Below are 26,293 nucleotides of genomic sequence, written 5' to 3' on the forward strand. Positions count from 1 at the left end.
GCACCGCTGGCTTAAGCAATGGCATCGTGTGCACTTCCAGTCACTTGTAAGGAATCACCACAGTAAAACGAGAAGACGTGCGAATGTCACGTAATTTGCGGCAGCTGTTTTCGTGTCTGTACAGACCTGTGACCATACCGTTGATGAAGTTGCTCTATTTGTTAGGGCGTAGACCCGGACTGTCGAACGTGTCTAGAAGGAACCGAGTACCACTCACAACCATGTAACATGGCATGAGAACAGTTAGTTGCCATTAAAAGATATTAACCGACAGGTAATGGAGACGAGTTACATGCTTTGTCATTGACTATCGGTTTCAGAATTGACACGTATTGCCTCTACAGGTGAATGCGGGTCGAACTCAGCTATTTTTCTGGATAACCTGGCGTAGGAAACTACATACAGAGGACATTTTGAGTTGGGTACCTGGCAAAAGGTGGTTGTTTGCAGCGTCATATGATGCTGCTCATCTTCAGTGCGATAGACGACATATACACACACACACACACACACACAAAACTGTACAGCAACGGATCGGAGACCCGTACCGTCATTCGACGAGTATTGAATTTGCCTCGTTTCGAATCATGTAAGACGCCAAAATCCCAGACAGCCCAGTGAGACGTTTAACCAGAAATATGTAGACCCGGGCCAATGCTGGGTCTGTGATGTTTGTCGTACCGCGACTTTGGCTCCCTCATTCACGTTGCTGCGAAAACAAAAGAACCGTTATCAAAGGCCTGCAGGAGCACGTTCCTGGTTTTACGAACAATTTTGGAAATCTGTGGTAAGTTCCTATGGGACCAAACTGCTGAGATCATCGGTCCCTAGGCTTACACACTACGTTATCTAACTTACGCTAAGGACAACGCACTCACCTATGTCCGAGGCAGAACTCGAACATCCGACGGGGGGAACGCGCGAACCGTCGCAGGGCGCCATCGACCGCGCGGCTACCCCGCGCGGCTTGACGAACGCCTTGGCACCCTATTGCACTTCAGCTCTCCCATTAGTTCATCCGATATTTATTTTAGAGATAATGTCTAGGTGGCACGTTACAGTCAATGCCCTCTCCCCACCCACCGCTTCAGCTGTCTTGATCTCTTACACGTGTTGGGCTATGACTCTTACGCCGACCTATTGAGATTACTTATACAGACGTATAAATTAGGTCTCCCTCTTTTATCTTCGTCCTTTTAGGAAGCATATCTCTGTTATTCTTTCGTACTTGATCATCCTCCATCCTACAGACTTCATCTTTCCATTTCCCTGTGTGTTCTTCTATTTCTTTCTTTTTATATCTACATTTATTAATATAGTTTTCTGCTTTTACTGTCGTAGATCGATTTCGATCTTGCCTGTACCCTACTACATATTTGAGAAATCTTATTCTTAGTCTAACCTCGTTTTATTACAACAGTATTTTATAAAATGTCAGAAGTTTTACTTTCCTGTTGAAGGTTGGTCTAATAGTACCATTCGAGGAGTTACATTTCTCTACGTTAAGTTGAAATACTAAAAGATACTAAAAGATACTAAAAGGTATCAGATAGATTATATAATGGTTAGACAGAGATTTAGGAACCAGGTTTTAAATTGTAAGACATTTCCAGGGGCAGATGTGGACTCTGACCACAGTCTATTGGTTATGACCTGTAGATTAAAACTGAAGAAACTGCAAAAAGGTGGGAATTTAAGGAGATGGGACCTGGATAAACTAAAAGAACCAGAGGTTGTCCAGAGATTCAGGGAGAGCATAAGGGAGCAATTGACAGGAATGGGGGAGATAAATACAGTAGAAGAAGAATGGGTAGCTTTGAGGGATGAAGTAGTGAAGGCAGCAGAGGATCAAGTAGGTAAAAAGACGAGGGCTAGTAGAAATCCTTGGGTAACAGATGAAATATTGAATTTAATTGATGAAAGGAGAAAATATAAAAATGCAGTATGTGAAACAGGCAAAAAGGAATACAAACGTCTCAAAAATGAGATCGACAGGAGGTGCAAAATGGCTAAGCAGGGATGGCTAGAGGACAAATGTAAGGATGTAGAGGCCTATCTCACTAGGGGTAAGATAGATACCGCCTACAGGAAAATTAAAGAGACCTTTGGAGATCAGAGAATGACTTGTATGAATATCAAGAGCTCAGATGGAAACCCAGTTCTAAGCAAAGAAGGGAAAGCAGAAAGGTGGAAGGAGTATATAGAGGGTCTATACAAGGGCGATGTACTTGAGGACAATGTTATGGAAATGGAAGAGGATGTAAATGAAGATGAAATGGGAGATACGATACTGCGTGAAGAGTTTGACAGAGCACTGAAAGACCTGAGTCGAAACAAGCCCCCGGAGTAGACAATATTCCATTGGAACTACTGACGGCCTTGGGAGAGCCAGTCCTGACAAAACTCTACCATCTGGTGAGCAAGGTGTATGAAACAGGTGAAATACCCTCAGACTTCAAGAAGAATATAATAATTCCAATCCCAAAGAAAGCAGGTGTTGACAGATGTGAAAATTACCGAACTATCAGCTTAATAAGTCACAGCTGCAAAATACTAACATGAATTCTTTACAGACGAATGGAAAAACTAGTAGAAGCGAACCTCGGGGAAGATCAGTTTGGATTCCGTAGAAACACTGGAACACGTGAGGCAATACTGACCTTACGACTTATCTTAGAAGAAAGATTAAGGAAAGGCAAACGTACGTTTCTAGCATTTGTAGACTTAGAGAAAGCTTTTGACAATGTTGACTGGAATACTCTCTTTCAAATTCTAAAGGTGGCAGGGGTAAAATACAGGGAGCGAAAGGCTATTTACAATTTGTACAGAAACCAGATGGCAGTTATAAGAGTCGAGGGACATGAAAGGGAAGCAGTGGTTGGGAAGGGAGTAAGACAGGGTTGTAGCCTCTCCCCGATGTTGTTCAATCTGTATATTGAGCAAGCAGTAAAGGAAACAAAAGAAAAATTCGGAGTAGGTATTAAAATTCATGGAGAAGAAATAAAAACTTTGAGGTTCGCCGATGACATTGTAATTCTGTCAGAGACAGCAAAGGACTTGGAAGAGCAGTTGAATGGAATGGACAGTGTCTTGAAAGGAGGATATAAGATGAACATCCACAAAAGCAAAACAAGGATAATGGGATGTAGTCTAATTAAGTCGGGTGATGCTGAGGGAATTAGATTAGGAAATGAGGCACTTACAGTAGTAAAGGAGTTTTGCTATTTGGGGAGCAAAATAACTGATGATGGTCGAAGTAGAGAGGATATAAAATGTAGGCTGGCAATGGCAAGGAAAGCGTTTCTGAAGAAGAGAAATTTGTTAACATCCAGTATTGGTTTAAGTGTCAGGAAGTCATTTCTGGAGGTATTCATATGGAGTGTAGCCATGTATGGAAGTGAAACATGGACGATAAATAGTTTGGACAAGAAGAGAATAGAAGCTTTCGAAATGTGGTGCTACAGAAGAATGCTGAAGATTAGATAGGTAGATCACATAACTAATGAGGAAGTATTGAATTGGATTGGGGAGAAGAGAAGTTTGTGGCACAACTTTACCAGAAGAAGGGATCGGTTGGTAGGACATGTTCTGAGGCATCAAGGGATCACCAATTTAGTATTGGAGGGCAGCGTGGAGGGTAAAAATCGTAGGGGGAGACCAAGAGATGAATACACTAAGCAGATTCAGAAGGATGTAGGTTGCAGTAGGGACTGGGAGATGAAAAAGCTTGCACAGGATAGAGTAGTATGAAGAGCTGCATCAAACCAGTCTCAGGACTGAAGACCACAACAACAACAACAAGTTGAAATCAATTTCGTAATCATGCGATTTATTGCACCCTAAGTATATTAATGTTATTACATGATCTACTATATTCCTATTCATTGAAATTTGAATTACACTTTTTTCCAATAAAATGTCATAATATTTGGTTTTTCTTCAGATACCTGCAAGCTGTATGAGACAAAGAATCTTTGCAGTTGTTACGCTACTCTTTGTTAATCTAGCTGTTACCAACAATTACCTGTACATTTGCAAATATCATCGACAGTATATAGCCAGGATTTTTAAAATTAAAAGAGTAAAAATACAGTTCATTCACCCATTCCAATAGAATTTCGTTTGTCTAGATATTGAATGGCATGTGTGATGAACGCCACACGTGTCTTAAATTTAGGTTACGCTCTCTCTGTTTCGATTACTTATGCCTCTAATACTTAAACGTGACTGTTAATATATACTTTTTATAACATCTACTACATACTTGGGTAAATCGTTGTCTTCAAGTATCTGAGACAACTTGCATCCTTTAATACTATCAAAATCTTCAATGAAATCAGTGCGTCATATATTATGTTTCCTATGTCATTTATTATTTATTTCTGAAATTTAAATGTTTTCTTGCTGGGTAGCATATTATTGTCTCACATATAGCACCTACTGAAGGGGCGCCTTATGGCGGACTTAACATGCAGACCTAACATTAGAAGTAGCCCTTGAATTACCTTCAGCATAAGATATGCACAAATGATAGTTACAGGCCAGTAGATACCTCCATTTACACGCATAAACACACACACACACACACACACACATAATAAAAGCATATAAAAGAAAGAGTAACATGGTTCAACTATGACTCAGGAAACGTGTACAGAAAGAGAAACATACAAAGAAAAGAAATCAGTTCTGACGTGCGTTTCAATGCGAGTTCTGACTGTAAACCAAAACTCCCTTTTTAATCGCTAGTGACCAAGTGTTGACGACCGATTAGAGGCTTGTTAATATAAGTTAACACGGTTAAAATTCTATGTCTCACTGAATGTCAGCTAAGTCGCATACACTTATCATTTATGAGGTGCATTTGAACGGCACGGCACTTTAAAGCACTTGAAGGGTGGCATTATATGCAACTCGCGTGGTTGAAGACAAAGCAAAGACAAAGCATTTCACAAGAACTTTAACCTTTACTGTACAGCGGAACTTCATTGTTTTCTGGTTTAATTTAAGCTTTATGAGTGCTTTGCCGGGAGAATGCACATCTCAGTGCCGTACTGGTGGCAGCGGCACACACGTCTGCTTCCATACAGAACCACTGCTAAGCTGTTTATCGCTACGTCGATCTCACACGGATATGATCATAGTTCCCAACTTACACACTTTAGCCAACCCGACCTCATTCAGAGAGACAATTACGTTGTTATTCGTCAATGTTTCTCTACTTACTGTACTAGATTGTTAAACATTCATGATGTTACAAGTAAATACACTGCATTCATCTGTTATGTAGTGTCTCATTCAGCGCTTGTACATTCACTTGTATTTACTCTCCACTACAAGGAGTAGAGCGGGCTGTTTTACACTCGGCCGACTGCTAACAAAGAAGGGTTCCCATCGGTGCAATCGACTTTTTGGAACTTTCTGTCCGATGATGCACGTTAAGATCCCGGGTATCACAAACAGCGGGCATTCACCTTGTTGGCTCTCGTTTGCGAGTAGCTGACGATAAATATTTGGAATTTTGTGTGATACGCAAGAGCATTAAGAAAGGCTCTTTGTATAGTCCGGTTGCATGGTGTAGTGGATAAGATATAAGCTTTAAGTTCAGGAGGTTGTGGGTTCTAATTTTGTCAAATGCAATACGTGTCTTTTATTTTTAAATTTTTATCAAAATGACTTTGATCATGATTTTTATTAAATTAGTTGAGTTAAATGTAACTTTTTAGTTCTATTCCTCTCTCACATCATTTTAACCACCGTACGAACTTTTTCATTTGTTTCTTTTTTTCTTTACATCATTCTTTTTCCGATGGGAATTTTTTTTACTATGAATTAATTATGTTTAACTATTATAATATTCAATTATTTGAAAATTCCGATCTATCAGTTAAAAAACAAAAGAAGAAACAATCTATTTATACTTGTGCAATGGTGTGAAAAATTTGTTTTTGTTACCAGATCTGCATTTTTTTTTTTTTTGCGTGGTAATCGTCATATATGTGAAACATAACCAAAATATCTACTGCACTGTGGACAAAATAACGCAGATGAAAATTTTAATGAAAGATGGGTTTATAAGTAAAACTAAACACAAGCAAAATGAGAAAGATATATAATGACCTCAATAATGTGGAAGAAATAACGGGCTGATAAAACAAAATTAAATCGAACTTAATAGGTGAAATTAATTAAGGCACATGAACCAAGATTTCAAGTGGACAAGGAAAGATAGAAATCAAAACGAGAGCAAATGGAGAAGTTTATATTATGATTAACATTTTTTTATTATGATTAACATTAAATGATAACGGAATGGAATTAAAAATTACATTGAAATCAATTAATAGAACAAAAATGATGATCAAAGTCATCACGATAAAGATTTAAAAGTACAAAAACAAGAACTTGCTGTTTTTGTTCAGATTCGAACCCACAACCTCCTGCATGCACACAGAATTCCGAATATTTTTCGTCAATTAAGCAAAAACGAGAGCCCACCAGGGTGAATGGAATGCAGTGTATGAAGGCTGGGATCTTAACGTGCATCACCGTACAGACAGTTCCAAACAGCTGATCGCACCGCTGGGGACCTGTCCTTGTAAGTAACGCGTCTTTACAATCGATTATTAGGGAAGAAAGGCAGAGGGGCTTAGATTTCCTGCATTTACCTGAAGCCGACCAAAGACAGTTTCCCAAAAACGGTGAATTTATCCTAGGACAACGTTCTCCATTGTCTCAGACGAAGATTAAGTTTATGTGTTTGCTTATTGTGAATGTATGTTGTGTTTCTACGTGTGGGTCGCTGTAGGTGTTACATTTTATTTTAATTTTCAATGCTTTTCGTTCCATACTCCTAACAAGGGAACCTCTCCATCGCACCCCCCTCAGATTGAGTTATAAGTTGGCACAGTGGATAGGCCTTGAAAAACTGAACACAGATCAATCGAGGAAACAGGTAGAAGTTGTGTGGAACTACGAAAAAAATTGGCAAAATATACGAACTGAGTAGTCCATGCACAAGATAAGCAACATCAAGGAGAATTGAGCTCAGGAACGCCGTGGTCCTGCGGTTAGCGTGAGTAGCTGCGGAATGAAAGGTCCTTGGTTCAAGTCTTCCCTCGAGTGAAAAGTTTACACACTTTATTTTCGCAAAGTTATGATCTGTCCGTTCGTTCATTGACGTCTCTGTTCACTGTAATAAGTTTAGTGTGTGTGTTTTGCGACCGCACCGTAAAACCGTGCGATTAGTAGACGAAAGGACGTGCCTCCCCAATGGGAACCGGAAACATTTGATCGCAAGGTCGTAGGTCAACCGATTCCTCCACAGGAAAACACGTCTGATATATTCTATACGACACTGGTAACGGCATGTGCTCACATGACAGGAATATGTTGTCGACCCACCTAACTTGTACACTTGGCGAATGGGTAAAAAGATTCTTCTACCTTGCCCGATTTAGGTTTTCTTGTGGATGTGATAATCAGTCCCAAAAAAATGATGAAAACATAAGAGTTTGTCACACAAACTGCAACAAATGAATGAAACAGTTTCACAGTCGCACAGTTTTCCCTGTGCTCTGTCAAAACACATGTTTTTAACGTTTTCAAATTTTTCCGTGTGTAGACCGTCAAATCCTGCATATGTCCAAGCAAATCTGAACATGTCCTGGAATTTTGGAGAGCGAAGTTGATTATGTGTGAGTGCATGAACTTTGATAATTGACACGGACGGACAGATAAATTGTCTGAAAATAAAAAATTAAAATTTTCACTCGACGGAGGAGTTGAACCATAGAGCTCTCATTCCGCAGCTGCTCACGCTAACCACGGGACCACGGCGTCCCTGTGCCAACACTCTCCTTGATGTTGCTTATATTGCGCATGGACTACTCAGTTCGTATATTTTGCTTATATTTTTCATAGTTCCACACAACTTCTTCCTGTTTTCTCGATTGATCTGTGTTTTGTTTTTCATGGCCTATTCACTGTGCCAACTTATAACTAAATCTGAGGGGGGTGCGATGGAGAGGTTCCCTTGTAAGCGTAGACCAGGGTTTTTGGGCAGCTATGAGAACGGATCTGCAGATGTGTACCAACCAAGTCATCCACTCTATTACCCTCTTACACGCTTAAACAGATTAATAAATACGCTCTAGAACTTTAATGCAATTAATTCGCTCAAAAGATACGATATTCTGCGAAAACAGCAGCCCATCAATGTTATCAGCATATGGTGCTGCAAGGGAATTAAATTTTAATGCATGTAGTTTTCTCAAAAAGCCTTTTTCGCAGCAAAATTACGAAATTTGTACATTCTGCATTGCTTCAAGGCTGACGTCGTCGAAGTAACGATCAGCGTACCCTGGTCGTGAATTCCTAGCACGTTGCGAATGGCTGTCCCGCCTCAGAAATTTTGAGAATGCTGGGTGACCACTTCCGCTTCCTCATCGGAAATTGGCTGCCGCTTCGTTGCTACAGCCCCCTAGCGGCGCATTTCTCCCATCCCCTGTTACGTGGGAAAGTTTGCTCGACGGGATGCCACCTGCTTGACCACACTGTGTGTCTTTCTTCCCTGCACCCTCTATAAATACCCTACTTGGAGACAATACTGAGCTCATGAAAGCCAAAAACCTGTTTGTTGTTGTCGTTGAAGGACTAGGAAGAAATACAAAGAATTCGGAATCATAGTAAATAAGAAAAGAACGAAAAATGTAATATTGAGAGAACAAGGAGAGGAGGCCAATATCAGCGTAGATGGACAGCAACTACAGTAGGTTTCAAACTTCAGATTTACGAAAGGACGAAGAAAGAAGACAGATGACACTGTGTGTGGAAGAAGTGTTGTGACTTGGCAAGACAGCCAAGCCACTATGAGGTAGCCGAAAGGCACGCGTTTAAGCTCACGCAGGCTGGCGTGAGATCTGGAACAGTTAAAGGAGTTGAGTCTAGTAAAAAGACCGAGCGAGGTGGCGCAGTGGTTAGCACACTGGACTCGCATTCTGGAAGACGACGGTTCAATCCCGTCTCCGGCCATCTTGATTTAGGTTTTCCGTGATTTCCCTAAATCGTTTCAGGCAAATGCCGGGATGGTTCCTTTGAAAGGGCACGGCCGATTTCCTTCCCAATCCTTCCCTAACCCGAGCTTGCGCTCCGTCTCTAATGACCTCGTTGTCGACGGGACGTTAAACACTAACCACCACCATCTAGTAAAAAGAGTGCGGAGCTTCTGGAATACTTAACTTTAATCCATAATTGGTGAACATCGGTCTGACGGTACATGCATCACAAGATAAATAGCAAACCATAATGGCGCCTTGCTAGGTCGTAGCAATTGACGTAGCTGAAGGCTATGCTAACTATCGTCTCGGCAAATGAGAGCGTAATTTGTCAGTGAACTATCGCTAGCAAAGTCGGCTGTACAACTGGGGCGAGTGCTAGGACATCTCTCTAGACCTGCCGAGTGGCGGCGCTCGCTCTGCAATCACTGATAGTGGCGACACGCGGGTCCGACGTATACTAGCGGACTGCGGCCGATTTAAAGGCTACCACCTAGCAAGTGTGGTGTCTGGCGCTCGTAGACACCGTAAGGGAAAGGAAGAAAATTAGGTTATTCCACATCTTGAGAATGCCCTGCTTACTTCATTAAGGACGTAAAGAGGATGATAGAGACAGTAACAGAGAGACAAAGAGAGAGGCACAGAGACCAACTAACATATTATGTCAGGGAAAAAACGATAACTACGAAAGACTGAGAAGTGACCACTTACCATGTCTGGACCTGCCGTAAGGCTGAAGGACTACTGATGACGATGGCGACGATGATGACGTGTAACTGTAATTACTGAGATACATGAGACTACATATTTGCTCATGGGTCTCTAATTTTCTTTGGTTTGTGAACAATTAACAACGGTTTGTTACTAATATTGAACAGTCAGAAAATTACAATTACATAACTATTTGCGTACAGCTCCACTTTTAAAGAACTAAAGGGTTTCAATCTATAGTGACGATAATTATGCAAGAAACTATTACGTTGCCGGAGGCAGACTTCGACAGGTGCCCGTGCCGTTTCCGTTCTTTACAACATAGTACTGTAAGTTCCTCAAACGTGTTCTATGTTATCCGCAGAGATCATATGCAGCGGCGTCTGAGGACCTGAATATTCATTTGCTCTCCAGAGGAAAATGCAGCATTCGGTGCAGAAGGCATCAGCTAGTTCATGATGTGGAGGGAGAACAGTAGGTAGCTTCTTCGCTTTTGGTTCCTTGGTCGTTCTGAACTTATGGAAGTTCAAACTATAGTCAGATAGCGGTTGTAACCTTTCGCCAAAATATAAAACTTATCTGCATATCACAGGTTACCACTCTGAGGCTTTTGATAACAACAAGAAGCAGCAAAACAGATCAGCTAAGAAACTGCACTGAGCGTCTGTCTCAGACTCGGATCGGGTCGCTGCTGCCTAGGATCACTCTTGTCATAGCACTGGAAGGATACTACATATTTGTCGGGCAATCACCTGAAATTCCATGAAGGGTTTGAAGAAGCCGATAGCAAACTACTTCCACTAGGCCCGAGCCCAAGACTTTGAGATTCCCGTGTCTACCTGCAACGCCTATTTCTTTGACCGTATAACGCAGGTTTAACGTTAACTGCTGTTAGATCACTGACAAGTTAATGTTGTGGCATTCAACTCATTTACGACCCAGTATGCGCATGTCGAGCAGTATACCTCATGGTGTATGCTGGCACAGCCATCCTCGTGATGTCAAGACAAGTGCGATCGATCGGAGCTGGCAACTGACTCCCCTAGTTCCTTACTTCCACGATAATTGTAACTACGTCTTTATGTCAAAACAGCCCACAATTTCAATCGTTATTTTAGTAATATATGGCGAACAGTATGTTTCTCAACGATTTCCTGTCGCAAGGTTGTTGTGCATTGTCTGTTGCTCCACTGACTGCTGACTACCCTCCTGTACTGAATTGCACTTTTCTGTGTTAGCCGTGTACGTTTCGTACTTTATAGCCGATCGCTCCTTCCAGTCTCACTCGACCACTTTCTGCGGTTACTGTCTACAGCCACGCGAGAATACTCGAAGAGCTTTGCTAGTACAGTATTGCCATAGTCGTTCCCAGCCAACGGACTACTAAGAATCTGCCGTTCGGTAAAATCAATGAGAGCGTGAACTTTGCCAGTTCTCTACACACCACTTCGAACGAAAGACTTTCCTTGTCAACACTAGGTATAACATGTCTTTCGTGTTGCACTATGTGCGGATTTCAAATCACAGTCGGAATTTCCTAAATTACGTACTCCGTAGTTTCTTTAAGTGATTTAATGCGAATGAGAGGATCATTACTTTCAAGAAGGCAAAAAGAGGCTACCCTCTCCGATCTCGATGCCTTTCATATTGCACTATGTGCGCACCACACCACGTCTAAGGTTGATCGTAACGCTGTAAACAGAGCCATGTAATCACAAGGTGGATGGCGTTCGGTAGGAATGGAATTCAAATAACGGTCGGAATACCTTAACTATATAATCCGTGGGTTCTATAAGTCATTTAATGCGAATGACGGGTTATTACTTTCAAGAAGGCAAAAATAGGTCACTCTTTCCGAACTCGTGCTCCATCTGCAATGACGTCATCACCGAAGTCTTATTAAACATTAATCCTTCGGTCTTTCACCGTTTTGTACGGAAATGAATATTAGTAACATTAGTTTTAACCAGCCACTGTCTATTTATATAAATTGTCGATCGCCCGCTTGGGAGTATAGTATTTTCGCGTGAATAAGTTACACAGTTTTACTAATTTAAGTGTGGTTTGCGGCCACATTTTTACTGTAGATCTGGGACAGAATACTGTTTAGTTAAAAGCAGATCACACGCTTTTGAATGCGATGGTCGAGAATACGTACCACATGCCAACCTCAACCGAGACGATGGTGAGTTACAACAACATTTTTATTCGTAATATTGTGATCGCCTAGCACGCTCACGACGGTGTATTTATCTAGGCAAGAACTGTGCAGATTTATCTAATGTTTCAGTACATAATCGTGAGTTCGGTGTGTGATAATTAGCTCCTAAAACAAACTCCGTAGGAAGTATTCAATGTATGCAAGAAGAAAGTAATAACGTTTACTGTTTATGTTGCATATAATTGCCAAAAAACCGCTACAGCATAGCATTATTAAGTACTTTCAGTAACCACCTTTCTTTTAAAATGATCAGTTTGTGAATCCACGTATGGCTTACGGCTGAATCATGCGATATATAACATTGTTGCTTTGTGTAAAGTTATTTTCTTTATTTCAGGAACGAGCAAGAGGGTTCTATTACTGTGGACAACGGACCGACAATCATCAAAAGATCTCCAGGGAAGCTGAGACAGCTCAACACTAACACAGGGCTATACATAGGTAAGTTCCGCCGATTACAGAAGTCTAGGAAATTATTTGTGTGACTTGAAGTTGAACTTGAAAGATGGTAGATTGGAATATAAGTTAATTTAAAGTAATTGCGTCTTTTTGATTTTTGTTCGAGTTAGCAAGGAACGGGGAGCTTTTGTCCGACTCATCAATAAATATGGTTCAAATGCCTCTGAGCACTATGGGACTTAACATCTTAGGTCATCAGTCCCCTAGAACTTAGAACTACTTAAACCGAACTAACCTAAGCACATTACACACATCCATGCCCGAGGCAGGATTCGTACCTGCGACCGTAGCAGTCACGCGGTTCCGGACTGAAGCGCCTAGAACCGCAAGGCCACCGCGGCCGGCATCGATAAATATAACTATTCACTAACATGACATTTGTTTCTATAACACCCTGCCATAGAAACCCTGTGTCCTTACATTTTAACGAGCGCATACGGTACCTGTAGTGGTGCTCCATGATGAGACATGACTCGTAAGTGCTATGTATCAGAAGCTCTCTTTCTGATAATTTCATGGTACAATGTAAGCTCATATCCACTCCCAAATCCACAAACTAGAGATCACAACACGTTTCACCTATCCTGTGCGCGTCGTCTGTCACCATGACCTACTTATGTTTGTGCATGTGACGTAGAAAATTGGGTCGTTCCGCCGCAGAAGCCTTTCTTCGAAAAATACATCCACGTACACTTCTGACATCGTCAGCGTGGAGGCGATCTGTAGTACTATCAACACTGAATAAATTCTCAGCAGCCGAGATCTCTAAAATCATTTATTTATTTAGATGACCGGTTTGGGCAGTTGTCTGTTGCCATCTTCAGATCTGCGGAAATGCTGTGTTTACATCATTGCATAGTCTCTTCCATCAGTTCAGTAAGTGGTGCTATACACAGTATGTCCATGTTGGCGTCGTGAGCTACACTATATGCTGGCATATCAATTTTAAAACAGCAGCTATGTACACCCATGTTATTGCGCCGGTTACAAGCGCTCACATTCATGAACACTGAACAACTGCCCTTGTTTTGAAATACCGAATTTCGAGGAAATATCGACACATGTACAATGGAACCCAAGTTCATTGAACCTGTCCTGATTTTGATCGAATTGGAAAGGCAAAGAAACATTTGAATTATGTAATTGTTTCCAAAGATTAGACGGAAGAAGTGAGGAAGACTAGCAGAATGTTTACCATATAGGATGGTTCAAGTGGCTCTGAGCACTATGGGACTTAACATCTGAGGTCATCAGTCCCCTAGACTTAGAACTACTTAAACCTAACTAACCTAAGGACATCACACACATCCATACCCGAGCAGGATTCGAACCTGCGACCGTAGCGGTTGCGCAGGTCCAGACTGACGCTGCTAAAACCGCTCGGCCACACCGGCCGGCTTACCGTAGTGGAAATAAAACAAAACTTTCTTTCAGCTAAACCCTTCAATTTCATAGCAAAGAAAGAATTCGCAACAGATAGTGAAGGAAACAAAACACAGGGTGTTTCAAAAATGACTTGACGAATTTAAAAATTCATATAAATTTATGGAAAGAAGATGCACTGGTGGGTTTAGTGTTATTTTGTAGGGTAACGAATCAAGTTTTTTTTTTTTTACCTTAAACTCAAGATGATGTATGTGGCTTCCGTAGGTTATCCTACACACATGCCATCGGAAGTCAATCCCTTCACAATCTCACTACAGTATTGGTGGTGTAACTTGCTCAGTGAAGGCATAAATTCTTGCTCTAAGTTCAGGTAGAGAAGACGACACAGGAGGTCCAAATACTATATGCTTGATGAATCCCCATAAAAATATCGAATGGTATCAGGTCTGGGGAACGTGGGGACCAAGCAGTTGGCGCATCACGGTCAATCCATTATCTGGAAAGGTCACTGAGAAAATCCCGGACGTCAGCCAGGTAGTGGGGTGCTGAACCATCTTGCATGGAGTAAACATTTCGTTCTTGGTCATCCTCGTCGATCTGTGGTATCAAAAATTGTTGTAACATATTCAGGTACACTATCTCATTGATGGTTCTCTCCGGAAAAAAGGGTCCATACACTTTGCTCTTGCACCCTCTTTCTACAAAACATTTAAGCCACTCTTATGTTGTAGGCCTAATATGAGGATCTTTAGCGTACTTGGAACGAAAATTTCGCTGAACTGTTGTAGCCGACTTCGATTCTTCAAACCAAAACACACAGCTAGAACGCTCGGTTCCAGGGAAGTCAGCCATCTTTAACGCAACTTCCGCTAGTGTTCCTTACGGTGCGGCTCGGCGCTAGCGAACTACGCGAGACAATACTTGTTGTATTTCGCTACAGATTGACACCTCTGTAGATACTATGAATTAATTTATATTAATTTTCAAGGTTGTAAAGTCCTTTTTGAAACACCCTGTATAGTGGAGAAATATTAGATGGATCGGAATAAACAAAGGAAAGACCGTAACGATGCAGTCAAAGAATTCAGTAAACCGTTACCTTGAGGTTATAGAAGTGGATTTCAGGAGGCAGAATATCGGTAGCCCATTAATGCCTCTTCTGGAGCTCTTACATGAAGGTGGCACTGAAATAGAATTTGAGAAGTGGAAAAATCTCCAGAAGATAATGAACCACATCCCTCCCATTTACCATGCGTTTTGTAACAATGTATCCCTTTCCCAAACATCAGTGATCTTGTGTGCAGGAAGAGAGAGAGGAAAAAGAAGAGGATGGTCATGGAAGAAGGTCAGTTGTAAAGTGGTGATGAATGTGAACTCTTGCAATCGTCGCAATTATGTGTGTGTGTACAACTCTTATTTTGAAAATGAAAGCCGGCCAGAGTGGCGGAGCGGTTCTAGGCGCTACAGTCTGGAACCTCGCGACCGCTACGGTCGCAGGTTCGAATCCTGCTTTGGGCATGGATGTGTGTGATGTCCTTAGGTTAGTTAGGTTTAAGTAGTTCTAAGTTCTAGGGGACTGATGACCTGAGAAGTTAAGTCCCATAGTGCTCAGAGCCATTTGAACCATTTTTGAAAATGAAATGCCTATTTATAGTGCAGCTCACGATATCAACAAGGACATACATTGGACAGTACCACGTAGTGTACTGATGGAGGAGATTATGTAATGATGTAAACATAGCATTTTCGGTTCCTTCTTTCTGCAAATCCGAAGATGGCTACAGAGAATTGCCAAAACTGATCATCTATGTGACCAACTGACTTTAGTGATCTTGGTAGTTGAGATTTTATTCTGTAATTCATATACATTCATACACATTCATCGAAAATGTGTGTGATAGAGTTTCATTTTACTAACTCGTTATCTAGTTTTTAGCTAACAATTTCTCTTATAGTGACCTTGAAATAGTAGGCTTGTTTTTCAGAGGAAAGCCCTTTAGCGAATCTTGACTAAAAATTACTCCCATTTGCTACTAAAAGAGTGTTTCCTAAAAAAATTAATAGCTTTGAAATACCATTTTTATTTTAAACGCACACATTTAGTGTTCATAACGATGAGAAGCGAATTGTTTCATGTGTCATGTTAGTAGACTAACTATCTACTGCGAATCGTTACTTTAAATCTTATATAGTTGCGTAAAATATATTCTTGATTCTTCCACCTTCTCGTATACCATCACCTGTAAGACACAAGAGCTACCGATGCGATCTGCAGCTAGTGTTAAAACCAGTGAACACAGGTCACTGAGCTTCATCTTACACATCGCGTGGGGTGATATCTCTCCCATTATTTACGGCAGTGCTGAAATGGTTTCATATCTGCAGTACACATATCATCAAAACAATACAATACTCTGGGTACCGTGTTTGCACAGCTTACGGATGAATGGCGCGTGGTATATTCCGTTCTTTGGCTTAACGTTAGTTTACGTAATGGGTAGCGCGTTGTGCAACAGAATCAGACAGATTATCACGATGGTCAAAGTCGTATTAGTGGACAGTGAAACAGCGTGATAACACCAGAAAAATTCACAATTCTCGGGCGTTTATCTTTCATTTGTAATTTATAGGAAGCATTTTAGTACATTTTGTTTTGAGTTGGTGTAATCCGTCGACGTTTACTTTCTGGTATATGAGAGGCTGAGGGTACAAGTCTAACTTACGCAAACTCAGTAACTGGTTGTTAAAGTTAAATGGCTATTTATAAACTATATGAGCTGGTATCACCACATCAGATATTTGTTTTTGATAATCAGTTAATCCTTGTACAGTTGTAGTTAGGGTTAGAGACTGTAGTACCAATGCATTATTTTTTACGATGTGTTACACGTACTTATACCCCTTGTGCCTTAAAACATTTTAGAGTAAAACAGGTACAAAACTAAGAAGATATGATTTACTTCCTTGTATGACTTATTTTCAACACTTCATGAACATTATAATACAAGAGGAAGTAACAAAGAAAATTAAAACACCAAAACGAAATTATACTGCTGAGCTTCCAACATAAACGAGAGATTATTCATAGTCACTTTCCGTTGTCTCCTTACTGTCATTGTATACAAATACAGAATCGTTTCCTTCTGCCTTATTTCTTGCCTGGGGAAATACTCGTGTTGCTCTACCACTGTCTTGCGCATTTTTCAGTCTTTCTTATCCCATTCTTTCATGACATCCTCTTCTTTGTCCACTCTCTGTTGCACCCAAGAATACTGCTGTCTGGGAATGGGATATATTGCATAGAAGCCATGAAAAATAGTAGGAATGTAGTTCATTATCTTCTTAAGTTTTTCCGCTTCTCAAATTTTATTTCAGTGCCTTTTTCATGTAAAGGCTGCAGAAGAGTCATCGATGGGCGACCGACATTGTGCCTCCTAATATCCAATTCTATAAACTCAAGGTCACAGTTTAGTGAACACTTGAACTGCATTGTTAGAGATTTTCTTTTGTTTATTCAGATACACCTAATATTCCTATACTGAATTTTGTTTCCTTCGGTATCTGTAGCAACTTCATCCTTTGCTACGTAAAGCTTGGCTGTAAGCGAAAGAAATTATTCAGTTTTCAATACCATTATGGTAATCTTTATGATAGCCTTCTTCTTTCCTTGCACTCTGCCTTGGTAAAGAAATATGCAGCTCCAATTCGACCAAAAACTTGATCATATTACAGGCCAGTTTCGACGAACTTGTAATCTATTGTGTCAATGTGTTGATTTTTCCTCAACATATACATTCAGTATATTAGAATATTGTGGTTCTTGTTCTGGTCACTGCAGCTGTCGCTGTACGCAATGATATGGGTCAGTTGTCCTGAATATTTGGCCAAGCATGAACCAAGTTCCCATGAACCCCTCCCTTTGGTAGGTTCATTTCTCATGAACATGTAGGCTTTTCCTGATTTAAGGTCATGCGCACCTAGATCGTAGGTCCACAATACGCTCAGATAAAATATTTTGTTCATAGTCGTATAAGGTTCCAGCACTGTTTTCTGTAAGTCAAATGTGAAATCAGCAGTAAATTCTCGTATTCCTACTCAGTTTCTTTTCGTCTATCTGATTGTGCGCTTTTCTTAAATGAAGCTCATTCTACCTCTTGGGTTCAGTAGCTAACGCTCTGTCTGAAGAGGTATTATCAGTCTTGAACTTGTGACAATTATTGCACATATCACTGAGTGGATGGTGAAAGCTTAGACTGAAGTCTCTATTAAAAACATGACGACGGTAATGCCTCTCTTGAACTGGAGGTGTATTCAGATCGACGTACTTGGAACAATGGAATACCGTGCATACATTTTGCTCCGATTAAGCTCTGAACTCGAACACTGTCTGTGAGAATTGTCTGCTCTGCTGTAGTGGCTCCTGAATTTTGGTAAGAAGGCAATATGATTTTGTAACTCTTCTCTTCTCTCTGATGGTTTCTTTAAAGCAGATTCTTTGTGGTCTCTGAAATCTGGTTGTGGAATGCCTGTGCTTCTTTCTGCTAGCTGTTGTAAGACTTCCATTATTAATATTCAAAGCCTCGAAATAAAATTCCTTACACATATACCCCGAGATGTATAATTTTACTACTTGATCTTTACCTAAGTGCGCCGGGTTTAGAAACTTTCACTGATACACGCGTACATATGAGTGAAGTTTATATGTTCCAAGAACCAAGACCCCAAAAGTACTTAAATATGATTTGTCTATCGGGTTTCATAAAGTTTTCAGAGTAGTGGTACGTACAGTTGTGGTTGAAATGTTTCACTAACATTGCTTCAGTCACCTTCCATTAAAGAGTAGTAAACATCTCCCCTAAATTTCTTAACTTCTTTCCAACCTCATGTTTTTGTACCCCGGATTTCTCGACTGCTTCTGTCCTCTGGGTACATCTTCCCGTACCTGTGGTGATGAGAAGTATTGCTCCTGTCTTTCAGATGCTTGTCAGGAGCATTCTAAATTACTTCCTTTCCTGTAACGTAAAGAAGTAGATAGTTCTACCACACTAGCAGCCACGTTTTTCTTTAAAAAGGCGTGGAGTATCTTAATATTGTAGGAATAACTTCACAGGTTTTAATCAAAAACTAGGATGCGCTGTGCCTAAAGAAAACATTAAATTTGCATTTGGGCATACTGTAAGCGAAAGAATTTCTTCAAACTTACCTGTAAATTTACTCTTTTCTTTTCACTTGTACTCGTGATCGATGACGGTGAACCCTATTCTGCAGGCACATAATCAAAAATCTCGAGTAAATCATAATCGGAACTGGCATCTAGAAATTTAACTATAATGTATTTCCCCGTACATCATGCTCAAGTCATTGTATAAAAGAAGCAGTGATTTAGCGATATTGCATAAGCTCCACTGACGCTACGTTTTACTCAATGCAACTAATACACATGTGCAGTCCAGATAGCTACTGAAAAAACGTCAATGAATCTGAGCTTACTCAATTCATGTCGTATGGACAAAAGTACACTATAACAATACGGGCTACTATTTCAGACAAGGATTGGCTTTACGCATAGCCCCTTTAAATATGCGTTGAATACTACTATAAATACTCTTAAAAGCAAAGAAACTACGCTATAGCTGAAATGTCAGAAAAATACGCATCTTAAGCTTCATTAACGACAGCAGTAATTCTTCTTTCGTGCGCCATTTCACTTGCACAAGTTGTACTCTAAATGCAGTCCAGGTGCTATCTTTGAGCTTAAACTTTATCATCACATAGTGCAATACTCAATAGGAATTCACTTGTAAATCTTTTTATCTTAAAAGATACATTGTTTAGCTTACCAAATGTCCATTTAGGTTATTCTTTTACGAAATGTCACTTGCAATACTAGTATTCTCAACCCATCGTATAACAGAGCCATCGCTAGACTTCCGAACCCACAACCGCAGTGAATATATGTAACTTAGTTTACGTCGTTTTGTTCTAGGTTGTGGGCCCGCATTCCGTATGATGTCTGAGAAAATATTGAGTTTTGAGTAAGAAACAAAACTTTTACGGAATGTTTGTTTATTATCAGCATCCATTAAAATAATTGCACCTGCCAGATAAAATTTTATTTTATTTTATGGGGCCACAGCCTCTAAATATTTTACAGATGAAAACATGGTCTGTTTAGGATGTGTATTTAATTTAAATTGTGCGAGTAGCTGATTATAATGCGTCCTTTTCAAGAATGTATAACATGGAGACATCTTACAAGCGCTTGAAAATGACGCAACGTCGAAATTAAGTAACTACACAAATTAAATAAAGAACATTAATATAAAGCATACAACAGACCATTCTTCATATGTAAAATACATGTATATCGGATACACTCAAACGTGTGCAGTAACAGTGGTGTGACCATACTATTACTAACTTGGGGATCGCGCCTGCATGTCGTAGACGATTTTGTCCAAATTTATGCTGTACGCAGGTCTTCGCCAGAAATGAAAGCGACAGAAGCGGGAGCTCTAGATGGCCTCGTGTGAAGCAATCGATTAATTGAAGATTGACTGCTTGCAATCGATCTTATTGGGAGATCACTCGGCACTCTGAATTTTGTAAGTTTGTTATAGCTGTGGTACGTCAAGTACAGAACTCAAATATCAACCGAGAAATGTATTTCTATGCAACTCTCAAAAATTCTGAAGAAAACAGACTTTGCAGATTTCCGAGGAACTTTAATTCACCCAAGTTAAGGAACTTTTTACAGCTGGTCACGTGGTTCACTGGGTAGCGTCATAGAGTGTGAATGGGACCACCGATCGATCGCTGCTTTGAAACTCGCTGGGCTCTTTCTATTGTTTTACGCCATCCCTCAGCTCAAATATCTACATCATTTATATAAAAGATCTTCAAATATGTGGTAATTAACACATCCCTAATCAGCATTATTTATGAAAAATGCATGTCTCCTTGTTTACCGTTATATATCACAAACATTACAAATGTAGATACATAATTATCTACATTTTCTTAAAAATTGATAATAACGACTGTTTGAACTAAAAGAGTTGCGGAATCATAACCAGTCATTATAAAATATCGATAATTAAGAATTTGTATTTGCAATGGAAACTGGAATTCTGCATACAAAATGTAATTAGGAATAAGAAGACTTGCATTTTTCATAAAATGATTATTAGGTAAGGGTTAATTAGCATATATTTGGTGAAATTTACATTGGAATGGTGCAGATACTCGAATTAAAGGAAAAAACGAAAAACGACCATATCTTAATTCGAATCAGCAATCCACTGATTACGCGAATACCATTCACCAAAGCTACCGAGTGAGCCGGGCACGGGATCGTGAGAAACTGCGTAGATTTTGGCAAATTAAAGTTTCTTGGAAAATCGTCGATATTTTCGAGAATTTTTGAGACTTGTATCGACCTGCTTTGGTTGACTGGCGTTTCCTTTTTGGACTTCACGTACACTATATGATGAGAAGTATCCGGACACTTGGTAGAAAATGACTTACAAGTTCGTGACACCCTCCGTCGGTAATGCTGGAATTGAGTATGGTGTTGGCACTCCCCAAGCCTTGATGACAGTTTCCACTCTCGCAGTCATACGTTCAACCAGGTGCTGGAAGGTTTCTTGCGGAATGGCAGCCCATTCTTCACGGAGTGCTGCACTGAGGAGAGGTACCGATGTCGGTCGGTGAGGCCTGGCACGAAGTCGGAGTTTCATAACATCCCGTAGGTGCTCTATAGGATTCAGGTCAAGGCTCAGTGCAGGCTAGCCCATTACAGAGATGTTATTGTCGTGTAAACACTCAGCTACAGGCCGTGCCTCATGAATAGGTGCTCGATCGTGTTGAATGGTCCAATCGCCATCCCTGAATTGCTCTTCAACAGTGAAAAGCAAGGAAGTTCTTAAAACATCATTGTAGGCCTGCGCTGTGATAGTGCCACGCAAAACAATAACGGATGGAAGCTCTCTCAATGAAAAACACAACCACACCATGTTACCCCCGCCTGCGAATTTTACTGTTGGCACTACACACGCTGGCAGATGACGTTCACCCGCCGTACCCACACCCTGCCATCGGATAGCCACATTGTGTAACCGTCATTCGTCACTCCACACACCGTTCAACCGTCCAATGTTTACACTCTTTACACCAATCGAGGCGTCGTTAGGCATATACGGGCGTGATGTGTGGCTTATGAGCAGCCGCTCGACCATGAAATCCCTGTTTTCTCACCACCCGCCTAACTGTGATAGTGCTTGCAGTGGATCCTGATGCAGTCTGGGATTCCTCTGTGATGGATCGGATAGATGTCTGCCTATTACACATTACGACCGTCTTCAACAGTCGGCGGTCTCTGTCAGTCAATAGACGGGGTCGGGATGCACGCTTTTGCATTGTTTATGTCCCTTCACGTTTCCTTTTGACTATCATTTGGAGCTAGGGATGTTGAGGAGTGTGGAAATCTTTCGCACATACGTATCACACAAGTGACACCCAGTCCCCCGACCGCGTTCGAAGTCCATGAGTTCAGCGGCGCGCCCCATTCTGCTCTCTCACGATGTCGAATGACTTCTGAGGTCGCTGATATGGAGTACCTGGTAGTAGGTGGCAGCACATTGAACCTAATATGAAAAATGTATGTTTTTCAGGGGGTTCGGATACTTTTGATCACATGGTGTACAATAAATATAAAAGAACCTCCGTCGTCAGGCTTCGAGTGGCCTACCGGGACCATCCGACCTCCGTGTCATCCTCAGTGGAGGATGCGGATACGAGGGGCGTGGGGTCAGCACACCACTCTCCCGGTCGTTATGATGGTATTCTTGACCGAAGCCGCTACTATTCGGTCGGGCAGCTCCTCAATTGGAATCACGAGGCAGAGTGCATCCCGAAAAATGGCAACAGCGCGTGGTGGCCTGGATGGTCACCCATCCAAGTGCCGACCACGCCCGACAGTGCTTAACTTCGGTGATCTCACGGGAACCGGTGTAGCCACTGCGGCAAGGCCGTTACCGCAATAAATATAAGAAATTGCAAAAGTCAGATTAAATGAATGCACGGTGTCTCCTTTCACACCTGTCCGATAGAGCAGACACCACGCATTTATATGATTGATTGGCCATCAGCGTGGACGCACATTTACGATCGACCTCCAGCTGGAATCTAATGCTGGCGAGCATGTAGGACATGCACGAGGTCGGCGGGTAGGTGAAGCTAGGTGGGAGTTTCAGTCGGTCGGGAAGCGTGTCCTTGTTAGGAAGACAGAAAGCACGGAGGGTTCTGTTTCAGTGGCTGGTGTCGACTACTGTGTGTTCACTTGGACGCGCCTCTTGCTTTGCAGGTGGCATGGAGGACATCGAGCGCGAGACGCACGGCAAATACCGCGTCGGCCTCGTCGGCTGCATCTCAGACCTCATCCTGGACGCCGACTACCGCGTCAAGCTGGTTGAGATGTCCACCTCCGGCTGGGGCATCGAGCGCTGCAACTAACCGCCGCCGGCACGACCACTCAGCGCCGCCGCCTGCATTTCGTCCAGCTTTCGCCGTTCGGCCGACGAGGAACGAGTCCGGGGCCTCGCTTCGCCAACTCGACAGGCGACGTGACTTCCACAGCTGCTGCAACGTCCATACTCCCACCGAGACCTCTCGGCACGCTGAAGTCTGACGGTGCTCTGTCACGGATAGATCTCAGTCATTGCCAATCGCCATCAGCGACGGCTTGTGAGGCGCTTCGGGCTGTGGCGCGGTTTCTTGGACTCATTTACGCACTGCAGTTTATGAGATACGTACTTGTATTTGGCGCAGCAAAGTCGGCTTACTCGAACGCGCCATCCGTGTTAAAAATGCGAAGTGGTTAGTACTCAGAACTATCATCACTTAACATCGTGACAGATTAAACATTGCACAAAGTCTCCTTGTTATAGCTACATTTGCTGTGATTCTTAGAGCACTAACACACACACACCTGGATCAAATAAATCTGAAACATCTGTCCTATCAGTTGCTTCGGTGCGTGAATTAACAAGATGGCAAGACGAAGTACAGCTATTATGTATTAGATGTTTATTTGAAATTACTTTTTTGAACAACTTCTTGTGGCTTCAGGAAGTTGGCAAGTCGCAGTAAAATCGCACTATATTTTCAAGTAGTTCACCTCTTGCTCTGACAGCAAATCCTATGCTCTGCAGATTGGAAACTTAATATGTTTCCCGTTTCCAGTTCCGAATCCCCAATAAAAACTATGCCACAAGAATCACTTTAGTTATCAATTTGCGGGATCTGTGCTGTTAAATACACTTTCCGAGATTAATATTCTGTACACACTTTGTGTACTTCACATTTAATAACCGAAGATGTACTTACATCGAAAATTGAAATGTTGATTTCTTTGAGGAGATATTTTAACATGTAATTGTGACTGATTCTCGTAAGCCGGAGGCGAATATGACGACGAAATGCTTGCGACATTTCAGTAAATAAATAAAAAAAAAATCGTTACGGATCAGTTAGATCTGGAAAAAAAGTCAATACTGTGGCTCATGCCACTACACTATTTGGTGCATCACGATAAGAATAAATTTATTATTATTATTATTAATTACTATAAAGAGAAACGCGATGATAAAGAGACCTCTATCTACTTTTTTATGAAGTGCTTTACAAATATTGCTTCCGAATAATGGCCTCATTATCGATAATTCAGTGGAGCGTTGTTCCCGAGAAGAAGTTCAAATCTAATGTTGCATTTAAAATCAGACGCACTGTTAGACGTGTACCCAAGAGATATCCCATGTATGTACACCAGCTGTTATGAGTATGGAAGGATGTAGATAAAAAGAAAATGAAAAGACTGCTACCGAAAGAGATATAAACGTATATTCAAAACGTACGTTCAAGCGAAATTATACACACTCACCAAAGAACTTCTTTACGGAAGAAGAGGTGATCATACCTGTCGTGACTTCATTTTAAAGTGAGCAGAAACTTCGCGTACGGTGAAATGGTGGTTTAGAATATTGTGCGAGTGTGTAGTTAGCTTCATTATGAATGTGGAGCAAAACATTCCAGATAATTTTTTAATGAATTCAGTGTTTTAAATAACAGCTGGAAAAATGTAATCTTTGTGTCAGTCCTGAATCACTTAAGCTAAAACACAAAGTAATTTGCACATAATTTAGAGATTTTAGTTTAATGTGTATGACAATGCTCTCATGTATGTATTGTATCTGATTTCTCTGTGCTATCATTTCAGTAATGTCTATTTTCGATACGCAGACTGACTGTGTAGACTGCGAACGACATGTATGTTTTCTAAGCACCATATATATACGTATACATATATCAGAGTGTGACTATCTGCTCTTTCACTCTACTATACAAGAAATTTCAATCCGAATTTTGATCGTGGTGTTGAAAAGATTAAGCTTTTTCACTTGAATCACTTAGCACTGAAAAAAATGATTGGAAAAAAAAAAATAATCAGCTGCCAGCCCATCTGCTAAACTGTTCAGTCTGTATGCCGAAGCAACAGATTTTTCATAAAGTTCTGGAAAGAAACATATCATTTTATGACAAATGGTTCAGTAGTCGGTTAGTTTTGTATGTCATTTCTGTACAATTTTCGTAAAAAGAAAAGAACAGTGTAATTTGATCTTTTTCTTGTGACTGAGTTTTACAACGTACTAAGAATGTGAATTCGTACCGAAATTATGTACTCGGTGTAACCTGGGTGCGGCCCGCACACCACTTGTGCTGGGCCAGGGGTGTCCATTCGCGGGCCCCCTCGCCCACAGCCTAGAGTAGCACCACGCGTCCCGGCGCTCTGTTTCTGTAGTAGACGTGACTAGACCAGCTGTAGTAGTGTCAGAACTCTGATGTGTGACTTATTTCCAATTCGTACGCACTCAATGTACCAGCGCAGCTTACATACAATGAAACAGATTTGGGTGTTCACACTTGTGCTCTTCTTCGCCCTGCTTGCTCCACATCCCACGTCCCACACGCACTCGTCCCACAGCCGTTGCAGCACTCGCCACGTTATGCAGATGGAGGCGACTCACCAGAGGACATCGGTGGCGGCGAGCGGCTGTAGCAGCAGAGAGAGCCACGCACCGCCTGCCAGTCACCTGTTTGGCACGACCTATACCTGATATTAACACGTCACATCTTACACAGCGGTTACATTTATTAGTCTAAGTTACATTTATTAGTCTAAGTGGGTGCAGTTTTACACACATTAGATATAAGCTACTTGTACGACTGCCAACTCGTAGACGGAAGAGAGATTTACGCTGCTGCTCAGTAAAACAGCAACACCTTGAGACGGCATAAAGCAAACGTCCAGTTGCTGATGAGTGTATGACGGAGCGGGTTCTTTTGTGCTTCTCATACACCTGCTTCAGGTCCCAGTTCTGCCAAAGAGTTTGTGTTTTAGCTT

General features: G+C 41.3%; 1 protein-coding gene and 1 pseudogene across 1 annotated transcript in view; one reads left to right on the top strand and one right to left on the bottom strand.

The window, feature by feature from the left end:
- LOC124799174 (pikachurin-like) overlaps window positions 1–25,809 on the top strand; it is a 944,586-nt gene extending 918,777 nt beyond the window's left edge. The window contains exons 13-14 of the mRNA XM_047262711.1: window positions 12,326–12,429; window positions 23,198–25,809. Coding sequence (XP_047118667.1) covers window positions 12,326–12,429; window positions 23,198–23,346 — 253 coding nt within the window. The 3' untranslated portion in view covers window positions 23,347–25,809. The remainder of the gene's footprint in view (window positions 1–12,325; window positions 12,430–23,197) is intronic.
- LOC124799448 lies at window positions 22,753–22,870 on the bottom strand (annotated as a pseudogene).
- Window positions 25,810–26,293: the final 484 nt, after the last annotated feature.

The sequence above is a fragment of the Schistocerca piceifrons genome, chromosome 5 (genome assembly GCF_021461385.2).
Source record: "Schistocerca piceifrons isolate TAMUIC-IGC-003096 chromosome 5, iqSchPice1.1, whole genome shotgun sequence".
NCBI classification, from domain to species: Eukaryota; Metazoa; Arthropoda; class Insecta; order Orthoptera; family Acrididae; genus Schistocerca; species Schistocerca piceifrons.